At 38.5% G+C, this 18,539-nt stretch overlaps 3 protein-coding genes across 4 annotated transcripts; all 3 read right to left on the reverse strand.

The window, feature by feature from the left end:
* Window positions 1-7,352: 7,352 nt before the first annotated feature.
* LOC110886692 (probable E3 ubiquitin-protein ligase RHY1A) lies at window positions 7,353-8,588 on the reverse strand. 2 transcript variants are annotated; one of them, XM_022134533.2, is made up of 3 exons: window positions 8,235-8,588; window positions 8,007-8,122; window positions 7,353-7,829 (listed from the first exon to the last, which is right to left on the reverse strand). In XM_022134533.2, exons 1-3 carry the CDS (start codon window positions 8,379-8,381, stop codon window positions 7,508-7,510), a joined length of 585 nt encoding a protein of 194 aa, XP_021990225.1. In that variant the 5' UTR covers window positions 8,382-8,588; the 3' UTR covers window positions 7,353-7,507. The 2 variants fall into 2 exon arrangements, with proteins under 2 accessions (XP_021990225.1, XP_021990224.1); XM_022134532.2 differs by having other exon boundaries at window positions 7,353-7,832.
* A 3,291-nt stretch (window positions 8,589-11,879) lies between these two features.
* Window positions 11,880-12,206, reverse strand: LOC110883415. Its single transcript, XM_022131178.1, has one exon. The coding sequence runs from the start codon at window positions 12,204-12,206 to the stop codon at window positions 11,880-11,882; it is 327 nt and encodes a 108-aa protein (XP_021986870.1).
* Window positions 12,207-13,754: 1,548 nt separating this feature from the next.
* Window positions 13,755-14,240, reverse strand: LOC110883414. Its single transcript, XM_022131177.1, has one exon. It carries the CDS (start codon window positions 14,238-14,240, stop codon window positions 13,755-13,757), a length of 486 nt encoding a protein of 161 aa, XP_021986869.1.
* Window positions 14,241-18,539: the final 4,299 nt, after the last annotated feature.

An 18,539-nucleotide genomic window follows, 5' to 3' on the forward strand; every position in this document is an offset into this window, starting at 1 on the left:
TCGCAGACCTGCGCCCGCGCCTTCCTCGTTGGATGCACCATCGGTAAATAGTGCCCATACTTCTGAGGAGGGCGGTGGGGGCGCAGGATTTTGGGATTCTTCGCATTCTTGGATGCGATCCGCTGGTACTTCAGCGGCGAAATCAGCTAAGATTTGGCCTTTAATGGCAGGGCGCGGTTTGTAATGTATCGTATGTGCGCCCAGCTCAATTGCCCATTTTGCTAATCTCCCAGAGATGTCGGGTTTGGACAGGATCGGGCCGATCCTGTAATTGGTTAGCACTGTGATGATGTGGTTTACGAAGTAGCGTCGTAACCGTCTTGAAGCATGTACCAGTGCTAGTACCAATTTTTCCATTATTGAGTATCTCGTCTCCGGGTCGTTGAGCATTTTGCTGATATAATAGATGGGTGTTTGAACCCCCGCTCGTTCCACTATTAATACCGCGCCCACTGCGTTGTCTGCAGCGGATAGGTATAAGATGAGTGGCTCATCTTTGCATGGTGCGGTTAGTGTTGGGAGTTGTATCAAACACTCCTTCATTTCCCGGAAGGCCTTCTCAGCCTCTGTGGTCCACTGGAATTGTTCTTTCTTTGAACAGCTTCGCAGGGTCTTGATGAAAGGGTATGACTTGGCTGCGTGGTTAGCCAAGAACCTGTTGAGTGCCGCCAGCCTTCCGGCCAGGCGTTGCATATCTTTCATCGATGCAGGCGATGGCATGCGCTCGATCGCCTGCACTTTTTCCGGGTTTACCTTGAATCCATCTTTGGTGACGATGAACCCAAGGAATTTGCCTTCTTCCATTCCAAACGAGCATTTCCCTGGATTGAGCTTCATGTTGACGCTTCGCAGAGTTTGGAATGTTCTTTCTATATCGGTGAGCATGGTATCTTCCTCCATGCTCATGACGACCAGGTCGTCCATATAGATTTCGACACTTTTGCTTATTTGACCGCGGAAAGTGTCGTTCATCAGTTTTTGGTAGGTTGAGCCCGCATTGCGCAACCCAAACGGCATTTTTGTATAGCAGTAATTTCCGGTTGGGGTCCGGAATGCTGTTTTGTCTTCATCCTCAAGTGCCATTTGTACCTGGTGGTACCCTTTGTAGCAATCGAGGAAACACTTCCACCTAAATGGTGCGAGGTTATCGACCTTTTCGTCGATTTCTGGAAGCGCGTAACAATCCTTGGGGCAGGCCTTGTTAAGGTCCTTGTAATCGACGCACATGCGCCAGCCCCCGGATGGTTTTTCTACCATGACAGGGTTGGATAACCAAGTCTGGTACTTGACTTCCCGCAGTATACCTGCGGAGAGCAGTTCTTCGATCTGCTCTTGCATCGCCTGATTTTTAGCTGACCCAAGGTGGCGTTGGCCTTGGATCACTGGCTTTATACCTGGTTTGGTATTCAAATAGTGCTGCGCTATTTCGCGTGGGACCCCTGTCATGTCTGCGGGAGTCCACGCGAAGATGTCTTGGTTCCTGAAGAGGAGCTGCTTCAGGTGCGCTCTGGTGGTCGAGGATAAGGCGTGACCCAATGTGACCTTCTGTTCCGGATGCGTTGGGTTGAGAACCCATTTTTCCGGTTGGTCGACGGGGGTGGGCCTTGCGACCTTTGTCGGACGTGCTTCGTCTGTCATCATGACGTCCTTGCGGGCGTAGATGATTGCAACCCCCGATGCGGTTGGGAAACCAACCGCGGAGTGGGGGACGGATGTGATCATATTGAAATCTCCTTGGGATTCTCTCCCAAGGAGGACGTCATAATTGGAGGTGTGGGGTAAAACCATGAAGTTTACCTCCTCTGTCCGCGTGTGTTTACCATTGGTAAGACGCACGGGAAATGTAATTTGACCTAGGGGAAAGACTGTTTACCCTGCGAATCCGGCCAGCGGGTAATCTACGGCTTGCAACCGATCTTTGTCCTTTTGGTCAAATTGATTGAAGCATTGCTCGTAGATTATATCGGATGTACTGCCCGGGTCGATGAACAGACGCTCGGTGCAGTAATGGGCCAGCTGGCCTGAAATGACGACGGCGCGTCTATCACGCGGTCCGCCTCGGACTTTTGGGAAGACGACTTGCTCGTCTTTCCAATCATTGTCCGGTCTTCGTGCCGCTTTGCGCGGCCTACCCTTGCCTCCGTAGATCATGTGGGTGGAAGCCACGTACATGGCTTTCTTTCCGGAGGAGGTACCTTCGTTGTGAGGGGTGATATGCTTGGTGGGCTTTTGTCCACCTGGCAAAAGGTGTTGCAGTTTCCCCTCTTTCAACGCCCGCTCAATCTCCAGCCGGAGACTGATGCAGTTGTTGGTGGTGTGGCCCGAGTCCTTGTGGTACTCACAGTATAGTGTGAGGTCCTGACTTTTCTTGGACTTCATTGGTTGGGCCGGTCGCAAGAATTGTGGGTCTGCGAGGAGGACCTCTCTTGGCGACTGGTTGATCTCGGTCCATTTGCGGTCCCGAGATTCTTTTCTTGGTGCCCGAGTGTCTCGGGCAGGGTTGTAGCATTGTGGGTCAAACGTGTTGGGTTGCGGGAAATACGGTTTAGTAATATCCCGATTGCCTGCATCCCGGTTTCGTTTGTTGTTACGTTTGGACCCTTGGTGGGATGTTTCGGCTTGGGGTTTTGCCTTTTTAACGTGCGGTTCGAGCGACCGCTGTGTCTGGGCATATGTCTTGACTGCGGTCATAACATCCTCCCATTTTTTAGGCAACCCCTCCTTGCCAGAGATGGTCATGATCATCTCTCTGTCTTTGACGGCCCGAATAAAATGGTTTCGCGCCATTTGGTCCGCCACGTCGCCTATCTCTAGGCATTCTTTATTGTAACGGATGACGAATGCCTCGAGCGATTCGTCATCCCTTCGCCAGATGTTCATGACGTCCAACGAATCGCGTTCGTGGCGTCGCTGCTGGCTAAAATGGGCGAGGAACTTGGCGCGCAAGTCCTCGAAAGAATCCAGTGATCCCACTGGCAAAGAATCAAACCATGCCCTCGCCAGACCGATGAGGGTCTGGGGGAAAAAATTGCACCAGGTGGGTTCGTCCCACCTGCCATTGACGCCTGCGCCTGTGAAGATGTTCATGTGGTCGTCCGGGTCGGTCGAGCCACTGTATTTCCCAATGTTGACTGGGAATTTTGTCGTGGTGATATCGGCGTTGGCGATGTGCGGGACGAATTTTGAATTTTCGGCCGCGGCCCTTGGCCTGTATGGTTCGTGCACAGGGCGCTTTGCCGCCCTGAGGTATGTAGTGCGGGGGTGACTGGGAGGAACATAGTTGCGTCCCCCCGGTCTGCTGCTGGTGTCGTGAGACTCCCCACGGTAGGTTTGATCGTCAGGGTCGGTATGACCGTACCCTTCCGTGTAAGGTTGCGGGCCCAGTCGGCTCTGGATGCCTGGGCCGCGCCTGGAGGCTGACCGCCTCCTATCTTCGCCATAGGGGCCCAGGCGGGTATGCACTGGCCCTCTGGAGCGGGACTCATATGAGGAAGTATCCTCGTTGAGTGTATTGACCGAACAGTAAGATGATCCACGGTCGTCATGTCGGCTTCTGGAAGCCGGACGTGAGTGTAACCTGCCATCGTATTGGAGTATACGGTTGGCAGGTGTGTGTTGTATTGGAGTAGGCCCAGCTTGTACGTTTGCTTCCGTACAAGCGCGGTTGTAAGCCGCTACCAGCAGGTCAGTCTGCTGTTGGTACCAGGAGTGTAAGTCTACGCCTGGTGGGAGCACAGTTGGGGCCTGTGATAAATCGTGTCCGAACGCAAAGGATGGGATCCTTTGGGTGGACGTGCCAATGTGTACGGGTTGGGGGGTCGAAGGGTGGACCCCTGTTGGGACCGGGGGATTTGGATTATCCGCATTGGTGTTTTGGTTATCAGTCACGATCTTGAGAGGGAGAGGGATGGATTAAAAAGTGCTAATAGTAGCGGTGGGCGCCAATGATGAAACAATGGTTAACCGGGCAGGGTTAACACACTGGTCTCGTCAAGAAGGGTTAATCCCTTCCTCTCGGAGATCGCTGGCTGGGTCACCGGTGGATGATCTCCTGCACAAGGAAACAAGCCGTGACTCGTAACAAGGAGGATGGGGTGAGGGGTGCTCCTTGTTACCACTCTCCGGCGTGAGAATCAGTAGTTTGCTTGGGAAGCAAAGCAGGATAGTAGTAGTGAGAGAGTTGTGAAGAGATACCTCAAACCTGGTTTGGGGTCGGTATTTATAGCCGAGGAGTGAAGGAGGAGATTGATGGATGGGCTGACGACGAGCTGCACCGTTGCAGGTGTGTCAGTCTCGCCGGCCGTGGGGGTTACGCCACGTCAGCCCATTGCTTTAATAGCTCTGACAGGGGACTGTCGCCGGTGCCACTTGCCTCGTGGTGTCAGCCACTTGCATGGCGTGTCAGTCCACTTGTTGGATATGCAGGGTGCGGTGCGAGCCGCATCGCTGCATGCGGTAACGCCTGAAGTTACCGCGTCTCCTGCTTGTGATCAAGAAACACGCGAGATGCGGTGTTGGCCGCATCATCGTATGTGGAGACTATTTGCTCGCTTCCCTTGTCGTGACGAAAATGGTCATATGATGCGGTGCCAGCCGCATCGATATGTTCATCTTCTTTTGTACTTAGGTCAAGCTATTCATCTTCGGACCGAATGGGTTCGAAGGATGTGACCGCATGGGTGCGGTTTGCTTACTGGTAGGGGTTTGTTTGATGCGGGTAATGGTCGTTTTGGGACCATACCCCTTCAAACGTCAAACAGTCTCAGAGTCAATACATGAAAGACGTATCAAACTCGCCATAAACCAGTAAAACTCATATTTATGTAAATCGGGTTTTTACTTTGACGTTAGGTATATGTAAGGACCTTTTGTTTTTTCAAATAATTAAATATATATCTATAAATTTATGTGATTTTGTGTAGCAACGAGACAAAATAATTCAAGGCACCTATCAACATTTGTTGTTTACCACGACAAATCATATAATCGGCATAACGTTATAGAATATATGACAATATAACGTAGTGTTACTTTTTATGTATAAATTTTAGGTGTATCTTAGAGCACCATTTCGAGGTAAGTTTTACATAAATGGACTTATATCGTTGTTCTGATCAAAAGCCGTAAAAATCTGTTTGTAATTTGGATAAAAACTTAACTCCATTAAGTCTTTTTCACGGGGACCGGTGTAGGAAAAATAGGTGAAAGATGAGACTGGTGGGGGGAATATTCAAATGTGAAACTGTCAATGGCCAATGGCCTGTAGTTGAGATTATTACAGACTAATTCCCCTAAAAAATAGATTTAAATGAATTAGTATATTTATGATATAGAGTTGATCAAATAATTGACGGATTCATACTTGTTTCAACAGGATAAAAGCAAGATGACTAGAAATAGGGTTGTTTATGAGCCGAGGTGAAGCAAGTTTGGGCAAGTTCGGGATCAGCTCGATTATAAATTGAGCTCGATTATAAATTGAGCTGGCTCAGCTAGGATTTGAAACCTTCGGCTTGGTTTTTAACCGAGCTAGCTCGGATCAGTCTGATTAGACTCAAATTTAAGAAGAAAATTTAATATATAGTTTTTAAAATTCAGTGATCTAAAATATCATTCAATCGTTCAAATAAATATATCTAAAATAAGTTTAATTTAATACATTACAAACCAAAATAAAGTTCAACCAAATACGAAATAAGTTTCAACGAAATACAAAATAGTTTATTATCATCCTAATCAACCCCTGAATATGTCATAGATATGCAACTCCACACCTAAATATCCCAAATAATAGCTATTTTTATAATATGTTGTATTAATTATATAAAATGATATATATCAAAAGTAAAACAATTTGAACCAAACCGAGCCGAGTTAATGAGCGAGCCAAACCAATCCAATCCGGCTCGTTACGAACTGAGCCGAGCTAGGCTCGCTTTCTAAATGAGTCGAGCCGGCTTTGCTCAATTTTGAACCGAGCCATATCGAGCGAGTTTTTTTCTGAATTAAATCCGAACGAGCTTAAAGAAACGAGTTTTTTGGACTCGTTCAATTTAAAACATGAATAAAATTTGATTTGTCTAGACTTACGAGAACCATTAAGCATTGTATTGAAACTAATCTGGAACCCCTTTCTAACTTTAATGATATAATACTAAATTTCATGATTTTGATGGATACGACTTTGATTTTAAATTCTATACAGTGGAGATTTACGAATTAATGATATTATATACTTTTCACGATAATAATAGTTTCATTATTTTGATTGATACCATTTTGATTTTAAATTCTACACAGTGGAGATTTACGAATTAATGATATATTATTATTTTTATTTTATAATTAAAAAACAAAGCTAATGAATAGTATTAGATCTATTAAGAAGTTGCTACATGGCGGTTGACTCATTAAAACGTTGCCACGTGTCATCTTTTTTTTTTTTGTTATTTTCTTTATGTGTGCTATATAATTAAAAAAAAACTAAATTTGTAACTTTGCTTCTTCTTCAGGCATTTCATTGTAAATTTTGTTAAGAGGAGAGTGCATTCAAAATAGAGTGTACATTTTGTTTTTTTATATATGCTATATGAGTGCATGCCAGTATTGTGGTGGTACCCTGACGAACCGTACCGATTACTGTCAAACAATTGTTTTCAATCGATGTAGAACACATGTTGATATTCTTTTAGTTATATCACGATTTTATTTTTTTGTTTTTCCTTTTTCGGTTGCTATAACGAGCGTCGGTACAGCGTCGGTACTGTAACTTTTTTTCAAGCGTTTCGTTGTAAATTTTGTTGAGAGCCGAGTGCATTTAAAAGAAAATGTACATTTTGTTTTTTTATATATATGCTATATGAGTGCATGCCAGTATTGTGGTGGTACCCTGACGAACCGAACCGATTACTACCAAACAATTGTTTTCAACCGATGTAGATTACATGTTGATATTCTTTTGGTCATATCACGATTTTATTTTTTTTTATTTTTCCTTTTTCGGTTGCTATAACGAACGTCACTACTCTAACCTAACGAGATGAAGTGATACCAATCAGATTCGTGTCGCGTAACATGGAGAATCTACCGGCGCAACGCACCGGTTTTCATACCACTAGTTATACTTAATTTTCAGAATAATAATAGTTTTGAAAAAAATGTGAGTGCCTTACCCTAACGTCCCCATCGATCCACACATCATCCAGCCATGATATTTAGGTTTTCTTGATTTGGACATACATTATTGTACCACCACTAAATTAAATACTATAGGTCCACTTGACTGACTACCCTCCAACTACAACAATACAAATTCACAATTCAACTTTTTTCTTTCTAAATTTTCATCATGATGCACTTTGATAATTCCTTTTCCTTATCACATTTAGCAACATTCACGTACAACAAAGATACTTGTGTCACAAACATTACAACCCATATTACAAGCTCATTACAAGAGTAAACTACAAGCTTCATAACTCATAAGCACAACAAAGTAACAAACCAATTAATTTGAACCTAGAACACTCATTCTACAACATGGACAGTGTGCATGGCTCTCTAACCATGGTAACAAACACACGGAATGGAAGCGATGCGCGCAAGGCAAACGATCAAGCTTCTCGCCGACTTTAAACTTCTCCAAACAAACAACACACTCGTCTTGTTCTGATGATTTCCAAATCAACCCCATCTTCCCCCAACTGAACTTCTTTGATCCACTTCTTTTCAAGCCAAAACCCTCCATTTGCAAATCTCCAACCACCATAGAACTACTTGGCTTTCTCTCAATTTCTTTAACAAGACTTGCACCCCTAGATCTTTCTTGGCTACTTTTGATACAAAATCAGCTCCAAAAATGGAAACCCATATCAGATAATAGAAAAGGGTAACCAAAGATGACAACTTTTATAAGTTTTGTTGATGTCACAAGCGCATGTTAGCAAGTGATGAAGTGATATGCTAACATACGCCATGACCGTTAAAATTAGTGGTTAGGATTGTACCTGTTGGTTTCTGATTTCCTGTGGCTTCTTAGCCTCTCATCAAGTCTTTCTTTGGCTTTTCTAGCTACACAACCAAGCTTCCCATCTTGATCTGAGTTGTTTATCATACATGTTTGCTATTTTCAAGCATGACAAAGTGACAAACTAATTACTTGTCACAATAATATTAATCATATCAAACACAACATCTAGTGAGTAAATTCATAGTAACACAACATTAATCTTTACCAAAAACGAAGTGGTGGTGAGGTGAGTATTATAAAAGTCCCTGCTCCTCGTGGATCGATAACCTAAATTAATGGTAAACGAAGAATCGGACCCTCCATGGAACCTCCTCCTCCGAGCACTTTCGACTCCTGGTATCGTACCGGCCATTCCACTAGAGAAATCTCTAAACTAGCTTAATAATTCATTAGATCAACACCACATCATTGAAAACTACATTTCAAAAAAACTCTTCCAATGTAGTCTTTATAATGGGGCATTTGGTTTGATTTTATTACTGGCCGACAAAAGTGAGACCCACCAATTGAACATTGGTTTTGATTGGCTGATATCATCTATCACTAGTTCCATTATTAGACCATGTGTAGTGGAAGGGGAAAATAATGCCCCCAAGTGTGGGCATTTTACGCCACGTGGCGGTCCAGTCAGCAAAGGGGCATTATTGGGCGTTTTAGAAAAATGGGTGTAGTGGGGATGGGGCATTATTGGGCATTATTGGGGCATTAAATAAAAAAAAGAAAAAAAAAAGAAAAAATCTTATTGGATAGGACAAGGGGGATGAAATCTGATTGGACAAAGGCAAAGGGTGTTGGGCGTGGTTTATAAAACGCTAAAGGGGCATTTTTTGATTTTTTGCTTAAAAAAACGCCCCATGTAATGGTACATGGGCGTTTTCAAGCGTTTTTTTTGAATTTTTTTTAAAAAAAACGCCCCATTACACAGGGTCTTAGTTCGAACAATAATAGGATTCCACATTTCCACTTAACTAAGAACAATACTTCATAGTCTTCATAGAAGCAATTCTATGAAAGAAAGTAGTAATTATGAAGAAGATAGGCTAACGAAAGGAAGGCAGGAGATCGAAAGTCGCCATCAATTCGATAAGAATCATAGGAATCGCGGAAGAAGAAAACAAAGATAGGGATCTTGTGTTCCAAGAAGAGCCACGTAATTATTTGTGGCTAAACGTACCCCTATATAAACAAATGTATACCGGGTATGACACTTTTATATGGGTATGGGCATATAGAAGTGGTGTATGAGCGTATAAAAAGTGGTATATGAGCGTATGAATGATTTGAAAAGGTTGAACAACTAAGGAGGAGGATCGGTTGAGTAAAAAAATAGAATGAAATGAATACGTTTAGCACAACTCTATAGACTATGAGATACCTGGACGCATAGAAAAATATTGTTATGATAACACTATGTTAAATAAATATTATTTTAGAATGTTAGGGGCTGTTTGTTTACCTCTTAATGAGGCTCTTAATGATTCAGTCCTCTTACTGCTTCAGCACTTAATGGTTCAGACTGTTTGTTTCACGAGCAGATGTCTGAATGATTCAGACATTTGCCTCTGAATGGTTATGATTTATACAGAGTCTGAATGGTTAAGACCTCTAATCTGAACTTGTCAGACATTTGCCTCTGAACGGTAAAGCATTATACAGAATCTTAATGGTTCAGACCTCTTACTGGTTCAGCATTAATGATTCAGATCTCTTACTTGTTCAACACTTAACCATTCAGAAATTGCCAAACAACCCCTTATTTCGACATACAACAGATTAGAAGGTGACGGGCGGGATAAGGGGACATGGCTTGTGTGAGTCAATTGCAAAATGATTTTACTAATTTTGGTGGGAATTTTTTTATTTCATTTTCAAGTTATATTTAAAAATAATGTAATAAAACTTGAAGCTAAATCGGAATTTAAGTTGTATATTTTTACTCTTGTTTAGGTTACCTATCAACGTATCATCAATCACCATTTTTTATTACATTTGAAACAAGAAAATTAGGTAATAAGTTATAAAATTTTGACTATCGTATAAAATTAAAATATACAGTTACTTGCATTTAGTTATGAACTTATGATTCAGTTCATTCATTTAATGATTTTAGTTCTAAACTTCTAATACTTTACATCCACGGACCAATTTATAAATTTATAAATCAATTCAATTAGTAACTTACTAGGTTAGAACCCCGTGTATTACACGGGTTGAATAAATGTAATTTTATATATTAAATAATAAGAACTTATATCTTTATGAACCTTGTATATTATACGGGTTAAATAAATGTAATTTTATATATCAAATAATAAAAAAAAGTTATATCTTTAAAAACCATGTGTATTACACAGATTAAATAAATTTAATTTTGTATACTAAATACTAAAAACAGCGTATCTTTAAAAAAAACCCGTGTATAATCGGGTTGAATAAATCTACCAAATAATAAAAAATTACATTCTTAAAAACCCCGTATATTACACGTATTGAATAGATATAAAAAAGAGTTATATCTTTAAAAACCATGTGTATTACACAGATTAAATAAATGTATTTTTGTATATTAAATACTAAAAACGTCGTATCTTTAAAAAAAACCCATGTATAGTCGGGTTGAAAAATCTACCAAATAATAAAAAAAATTATATACTAAATAAATGTAATTTTGTATATTAAATACTAAAAACGTCAAACATAATTTTGTATACCAAATAATAAAAAAAAGTTATGTTTTTAAATAATTAGGATAACATTTAATATTAGTTTATTATTTATATATTTAATATAAGATAAGTAGATAAGAGAGGTATTTGTTTTAAAAATATATTAAATTAACAATTTAGATTTGAGGATAATATTTTATTAAAGTATGATAAGATTTTATATTAATTTATTATTTATTTATTTAGATAAATATAAATTTGAGGATACCTTCAATGAATGACACGTGTCCAAAAGTTGGTTTCTTTTATTATAATAGTTAGATTGGTTTGGGGATGGATATAAATTGATATAAGTTTAGTAATGTTTGAATTATGAGTCTAGGCTCGGGGAATTGGGAGCGGTACGGTGTGGGTGGCCTATGTGGATACACGGCACAACTAGGGAACACCAACAACGAAACCCGTTGGGTATGGTAAAGACCGATGAATTTGGAAAGTGCATGCCTAGCAATGCAGGAGAGGGGAGTGGATGAGAGAGAGAGTGATGTTCTACCAAACAAACTCAAGTATAACCCTAAAATTGAGGGATGCGAAAGATGGACATTTTCATGGTTTAAAGATGGTTAGATATGGAATGGAAAACTATGATGTAACGCTGATGTTGATAAAAGAGGGTGTCAAGGATGGGTAAGATGACTCGCCCCCAACACACACACTCTTAAGTCAACAACGAAAAATTATGGTTCTTTTCTTAATCAAGGGCCAATGTATTACCTTATGTATAAAATACATAGAAGATACACTTAGTTGTCAAATAATCGCATATAAGGTTACATACGAGTTGAGCCAGACTCAACTCAAGCTTAAACCCAAAACTACTATACGAGCTAGCATGTTACTTTTGACTCAAATCTCTCATTGAGCTAGAAGTTATGCTCAAACTCGGCTCTTTTATAACTCGAATCAGTTCGTGACATGTAACTTAACTATAAAAGTTCATGATTCTATTAAAATTAGAGCCCTAAACATTTAATCTTTAATTATATATATGATGATACAACTTAAAATGAAATTCATCAACAAAAACTTCATTGTTATTTATGAAATGTAAACACTTGCTCAAACCTCTTTAATATTGGCACCTTTAGTCTCATCCACACCTCGTATATCCTTCTTTATGTTATCTATTTTAAAATCCGACACAGGAAAAGATTTTCCAATGTCAGAACTCGTTTAAAAAGTGATATTTCATGTGGGCGGATTGTCAACACTGACCTCACTAATTGTAAACCACACATCATGAGATCTCTAGCTTTAACACCTGTTAGTTTCTTGATCTTGAACTTTTCTACGTAAGTAGTTACTTTAGTTGCTTGTGATGAAACTGTCCCGGCCTTTTCATTTTTGGTTTTGTTCGGTTTCTTTTGTCTAAGCCACACAAAGCCGGTGTTTTTGACGTACCCAAATTCCTCAATGTCTTCTAAAGTGAGGAGACCATTTGGTAGTCCCATTTCTTTGAGTAGAAGCTTTGATTTTTCTTGACAAATTGCATCACCGTGGTAAATGTATGTGCGCTAGCCCTATTGTCTTGTGTCACAAGAGACATTTTTTATGACATTTTTTATTTGGTTTTAATAGCCATTGGGATTTTATTATGAGGTTAATATGAATTGGTTTTATTTCTTGTGGTAATTACCTAAATGCCATTTCTAACTTTTTTTTGGGAGCTTCTAACTTATAGATGGTATTGTAGGCACCATCTATCAAGAGTTTGATGTGATTAAATTTATAGCTGCTCTCATCTATTGACCATTCTAAAAGAATTAAAATACTTGGTCTTATAAAACAAACAAAAAGCTACTAGTGAACTATTGTCAACGTACTTTTTGTGTTGGTTGCTTTAAGTTTCATGTAGTTAGGTATGAAGTATTAATGGCTAACCAGAAGCGTTTATGTTGTTGGTAAACATTATGATACTAGTTTAATCTTCTTAATCATGACTTCGAACACATATTTGAGTATGATTTTGGTGGATTGGGTGTTGTGTTAGGCCATGTGTTATGGTTTCGTGAGATGTTATTTGTATCCCCCACAAAGGGCGTGGTGTTCCCCGCCATCTCCGACTTCCACATCAGATTTCTACCCAACAACATTTCAAAACCTTATTTGTTGTGCGTAACAAGCGGGACATCCATCCCCTCCACACCGCTCCCCTTCTCTCTCGCACCAGGGACGTGTTGTTCCCTTGATCCCCACCTCCATGTCAACATCCCCTCAATGCCATATTGCATGTATAACACACAACCTTAGGAATGCTTAATGTAAATACATTTTTGAAATAAGGATGTAAAATACTAACAAATAATGTTTTTATATATAAAGTAACTATATATTTTTATTTAAATTATGGTACACCATTTTTATCAATGTATAAGTTCAATGCATCATAATAATATAGTTGTTATATATTTAGAACTCTGATGCTAATGTTTTATAACTATGATACAACAAATTTTAAAATGATGGTGCGCATCATACTCCAAATCTTTGTTTTAAGTTTTCTTATTTCACTCGATGCACTCTATCTGCTCGATGAAATGCTTCAAACGCAATCTCATCTATTATGTTGGTGCTTACTCAGCTTATTCGGGATATTAAGCAATTCCTAAACGGTATTTAGCGTATTACAGAAATGGGTTTAATGGCCCGGAATAATAAGGAAAAGTGATTTATGTCTCTTTTAACAACAATTTGATCTACTTTTAGTTCTACACTATTGTCTACAGTGGGACTCAAACCTTTGACCACTTGGTGCTATTTTACATACCTGTATACCATTAGACTAAAAGCCCTTTGGTGAAAAGAGATTAATTTATGTGACGACCTAAACTTGGTTTATTCTTACTATTTTGTAGTGAGACAAACACATTTCTTCATGCTAAAAACAAGTCATGAAGCATTAGAAGTTTATTTTTGAAAAGATAGTACAACATTATATAATGAAAGTGATCATAAATATTACTTCATTGTCATACATTATATCAAGATTCATCACTTGCTCAAACCTCCTTCACTTGGGCATCCTTAGCCACACTCGCACCTCCAACATCTTTCTTCACATCATCAAGTTGAAAAGCCGACACCGGAAAAGATCTTTGAAGGCCCGAAGCGGCCTTAAAATTTATCTTTCCCGTGGGTGGATTGTCAACACTTATCTCACTTGGTGCGATCCACATCAAAAGCTCCTTAGACTTAACACCCGTGAGTTTCTTAATCTTGAACTTCTCTATGTATGCGGTTACCTCTTTTTCATACGCGGTAACCTTCCCGATCTTTTCAAACTTGTGTTTCTTCTCTTTCTTTTGTATAAGCCACACAAAACCGGTGTCTTTGACATACCCACATTCCACAATGTCTTCTAGAGGCAAAAGACCATTGGGTAGTCCCATTTCTGCTAGTAATTCCCTTGATTTTTCTTGACAAATTGCATCACCATAATAAATTTCTGATGCACTTTCCCGGATTGCTTTTGTCACAAGAGACATTTTTTTTGTTTGATTTGAATTTGAATTTTGTAACCTATTTTATTTTGTTTTTTGGATGGGATGAATGGTTGATCGGTTGGGGCTATGTTTCTTATATAAGTTGTTAGATAAACATTTGGTCTTCATTCTTGTGATAATTACAAAGATGCCAATTTTATAGTTATTAAAAGAGTTTGTTGAAATTGACTTTCTAATAATGACACTTCCAAAATAAACACGCCAATAAGTACATAAGTACATATATAATATTTTATTTCGTACATAACGTTTATAAGATGTCAACTAGTAATAAAATTGTGCACGTTGTGATGCACTACATCGTGAAAAAACTAACATTCTTGAATAAGTACATTATTTATGATATTAGAAAATATTCTATTATAAATACATATTCGATTTTAATGAAATTTATACCAGAACATGTTATACCAGAAAATATCGGTTCGGTTTGTTATAGTAAAATATAAAATCAATTAAATTCTATACGTTTGATTTTGAACAAAACTTTTATCCAAACATGGATAAAATAAACAGGTCATAAAGGTATATTTGAAATTCTATAACACTTTGTTCAAAAGAATAAAAAATAAACCACGTTTTAGTATAAAAGTTTAATGGTGATGCTAGAATGGTTGTATATAAACAATCCTTATGATTTCTTATTTATTAAATACTAATTTCATTGATGGTTTATTAATGCCTTTGAAATCAGGTCATGGACATGCGTAAAACAAAATGACACGTGACAACCATCTCGTTGTCATCATCAGGGAAGCGTGCAAATAAATGTCATCAAGCCATGGGACATCTTTTAGCCATACAAACGAATTGGAAATGTTAGCCATACTCAAAGAAATGGACACTTGGATCAGACTTTTATGAGACAAATGATGAGTTGATGACCTTGCAATCCTTTCTTGATCACATGTGTCGACCCGAACCTCCACCACAATAGTAGATGCCTTTGAGACTCGTCTCCAAGCATGGAGGATGATGCTACATCTTAAGCTTTGGAAAAAGGCAATATTTCATGTTTACTTTGCGGTTTAATCTTGTTCTTGACTTCCTCGAGGACAAGGAAAAGTTTAAGCTTGGGGAGATTTATTAGCTACCTTTTTAGCACGTTTTTTAGCAATTTATCATCCAATTTTTACTACATATTATGCATTTATCATCCGTAAATTCAATTATGTTGTGTAACACTTGAGTTGGTGGAACATAATTTACTGTGGATTATTAATAATGTTTTAATATGGGCGGAACAATTACTAAGGATCACAATAAACATTGGAAAGATTTAGAAGAATTCATGATTATACAAGAAGATCAAAATGGTTATCTGAAACGAATGGTTAAAACAGGGTTAAATTGGATCATATTACACATACATGAGACTTAAGTAATAAAATTGGTTTAATTAATTAATATATACTTGATGAAGCATGTCGGTGACGTAAAAGAGATCAAAAGCAAAGTACGAGACAAATTTTGCAGTATAAATTAAATGGGCCTCATGGAGCATGTGAGGGTTGTTTTGTGGATTATAAAAATAAAATAAAATTAAAAGATAGTTTGTAATTAATGATAAGAAACAGGGTGTTTGGGATATCTTTTACCTCTTGATGTTTTGTTAACTAAAAGTTACCATCGATCACAAGAGCACATTTTTAGGCGAGAAGTTGTATTCTATTAATTCCATAAAGTTGTGAAGTTCTTTTTTAAGGACCCTCTCACACTTAACCATATTGGTTTAAATCCGCACCACAAAGTTGGAGCAAACCACAACGATAGTGCCGAATCTGCAAGGAAACTATATACCATTTTGGTTTAGTATTAAGTAAGAAAATATCATAAGTGGTTTATACAACCCATCATTGTGTACCTCTTTGCTTGATCTTATCTCCCCAACACTAGTTGCGATAATATAAACCAAGTCCTCGGCGTCTTGATCTTATCTCCACGGTTTGACAAGACTCTACCAAACCCAAAGTCCCGAACCAAAAGCAAAACTCTTTCGAGCAATTAAAATGTTTGAATCTACATAGACATAGAAAACCTGAATGTTTCGCGCTAGCAACAACATAACTTTATTAGAATGTTTTTAAGGATTTAGTAAACTCACCTTCAATATGATACTAAGTACTTAAAGTTATCAACATACACATACACACCTCTTATAATTCCATATCTTGTTTTAGTTAACTCCTCATCAAAAGGTTTGTTTCCCCCTAACACCCACAAGAACCTTTGCCAAGCATGGCTTCGGAGATAGTTTTTAACAAACTTGTAGAGATTATATTAATCATCACAATATTGATAATTACTTAATGATGGTTCTTACAATTCCTAATGATTACAACATTAGAGAAAATGGGTAGAAGAGGAGTGTGTTGTGGGAGATAATGGAAGAATTGAGCAAGTGAAATTGGAAGCCAAAGAGCTCAATTTATAGTGCTAGTGGTGAGGCATGGTTCTTTCCTATCTAAGATGACCGGATCTAGAGATGGGCGCCAGGCACGAGGCGTGTCTCCCAGACACGGTCCGTGGTTAGCTTTGTTGGACCCACTAGATCTTTGAAAATCTTCCAAGATAATATTTTGTCATTTTGTGTGGAGGCATGGGGCGTGTCTCGCCTTCTACTTGGCTACCTTCTAGAACGATCCTTCAAAAGATGTTGTTGGTCTTTAGATGGGGCACGGGGCTTGCCTGGACTTCTTATTCGCAGAACTTCTCTTTGTCGCCCATAATTGCTTCGTTTGGTCGGTTTGGGTTCGTTTTATCCTGAAAATAAAAAATAAGCTAAATAAAGCTTATCTCAAGTATATTTCCAACAAAACCAATAAAAAGGGGGTTTATTTCGATACGAAAACACATGTATATTTATACACATATCAAATATCCCCACACTTGAATCTTTGCTTATCCTCAAACAAAACTCTATAATATTGGGCTTTAACGTACATCCAAAGTCGTTTAAATTCGTGGGCCAAGACCTCAAGCATTTTAAAGGCCTTTGCATACTTCCAACCATTTATTTTAGTTTTTATTACTAAAAAGAAATATAAAAATATATAAAGCCTATCAGATTTTTTTATTCAAGATCACACACCTCACAAGATTGTTCGCTCAAAACTCGGATAGTGATTATCTCAAAAGGAACATTTGAATCAAGACGAACAAAGCAAATATCATAATCTTGACAAGTGATCGAACCTCAACCGCTTAACCAAAATGTGCAAGCATCAAGAAGTCTTTTATTTGGGTTGTAGCGTAGGCTTGGGGTAAGACGTGTATTATTTGGGAAGAGTGGCTAAAAGGTAGCACACAAAAAATTAGTCCTAGAAATAATGTTTTTGGCTTTTGTGCTAGCAACAACACAAGGTTATTAGAATGTTTGATTTAGTAAACTCACTTTCAACATGATACTAAGTACTTACAGTCATTAACACATACACAAACCTCTTGTTAATCCAAAGCTTGTTCTAGTTAACTCCCCATCAAGGGGTTTGTTTCCCCAAACACCCACAAGAACCTTAGCCAAGCATAGCTTCAAAGATAATTTTTAACAAACATGGAAAGATTATACTAATCATCACAAGATTGATAATTACTTAATTATGGTCTTACAATTCCTAATGGTTAAAATGATTAGAGAAAGTGGGTAGAAAAAAAGTGTGTTGTGGGAAAGAAAGAAAGAAAGAACTGAACAAGTGAAATAGGATGCCAAAGAGCTCTATTTAAAGTGCTGGTGGCGAGGCACGACCCGTGCCTAGCCAAAATGACCAGATCTAGAGATAGGTGCCAGACATGGGGCGTGTCTCCCAGATACGACCCGCGGTCAGCATTGTAGAACCCACTGGATTTTTGAAAATCTTCTAAGATATTTTGTGGTTGAGGCACGACCCATGGCTTGCTTCTCTAAAGATCTTTAGAAGATGATGTTGGTCTTTGGATGGAGGCACGGGGCGTTCCTGGACTCCTTATGAGCAGAACTCTGTTTTTCACCAAGAATTGCTTCTTCATTTGTTCGTTTTGGTTGGCTTTGTCCTGGAAATTAAAAATAATTTAATTTAAGCTTATTTCAAATATATTTCCAACAAAAACAATAAAAATTGGGTTTATTTTGATATGAAAAATATGTATATTTATATGCATATCGGGGATCACAATAAACATTGGAAAGAGTTAGAAGTATTCAAGATTTTTAAAGAAGATCAAAACGACTATTTGAGATGGATGTTTAAATTAGACTATTTTACACATGAGAATTAATTAATTAAATTGGTTTAATTAATTAAT

This window comes from Helianthus annuus, chromosome 10 (genome assembly GCF_002127325.2).
Source record: "Helianthus annuus cultivar XRQ/B chromosome 10, HanXRQr2.0-SUNRISE, whole genome shotgun sequence".
NCBI classification, from domain to species: Eukaryota; Viridiplantae; Streptophyta; class Magnoliopsida; order Asterales; family Asteraceae; genus Helianthus; species Helianthus annuus.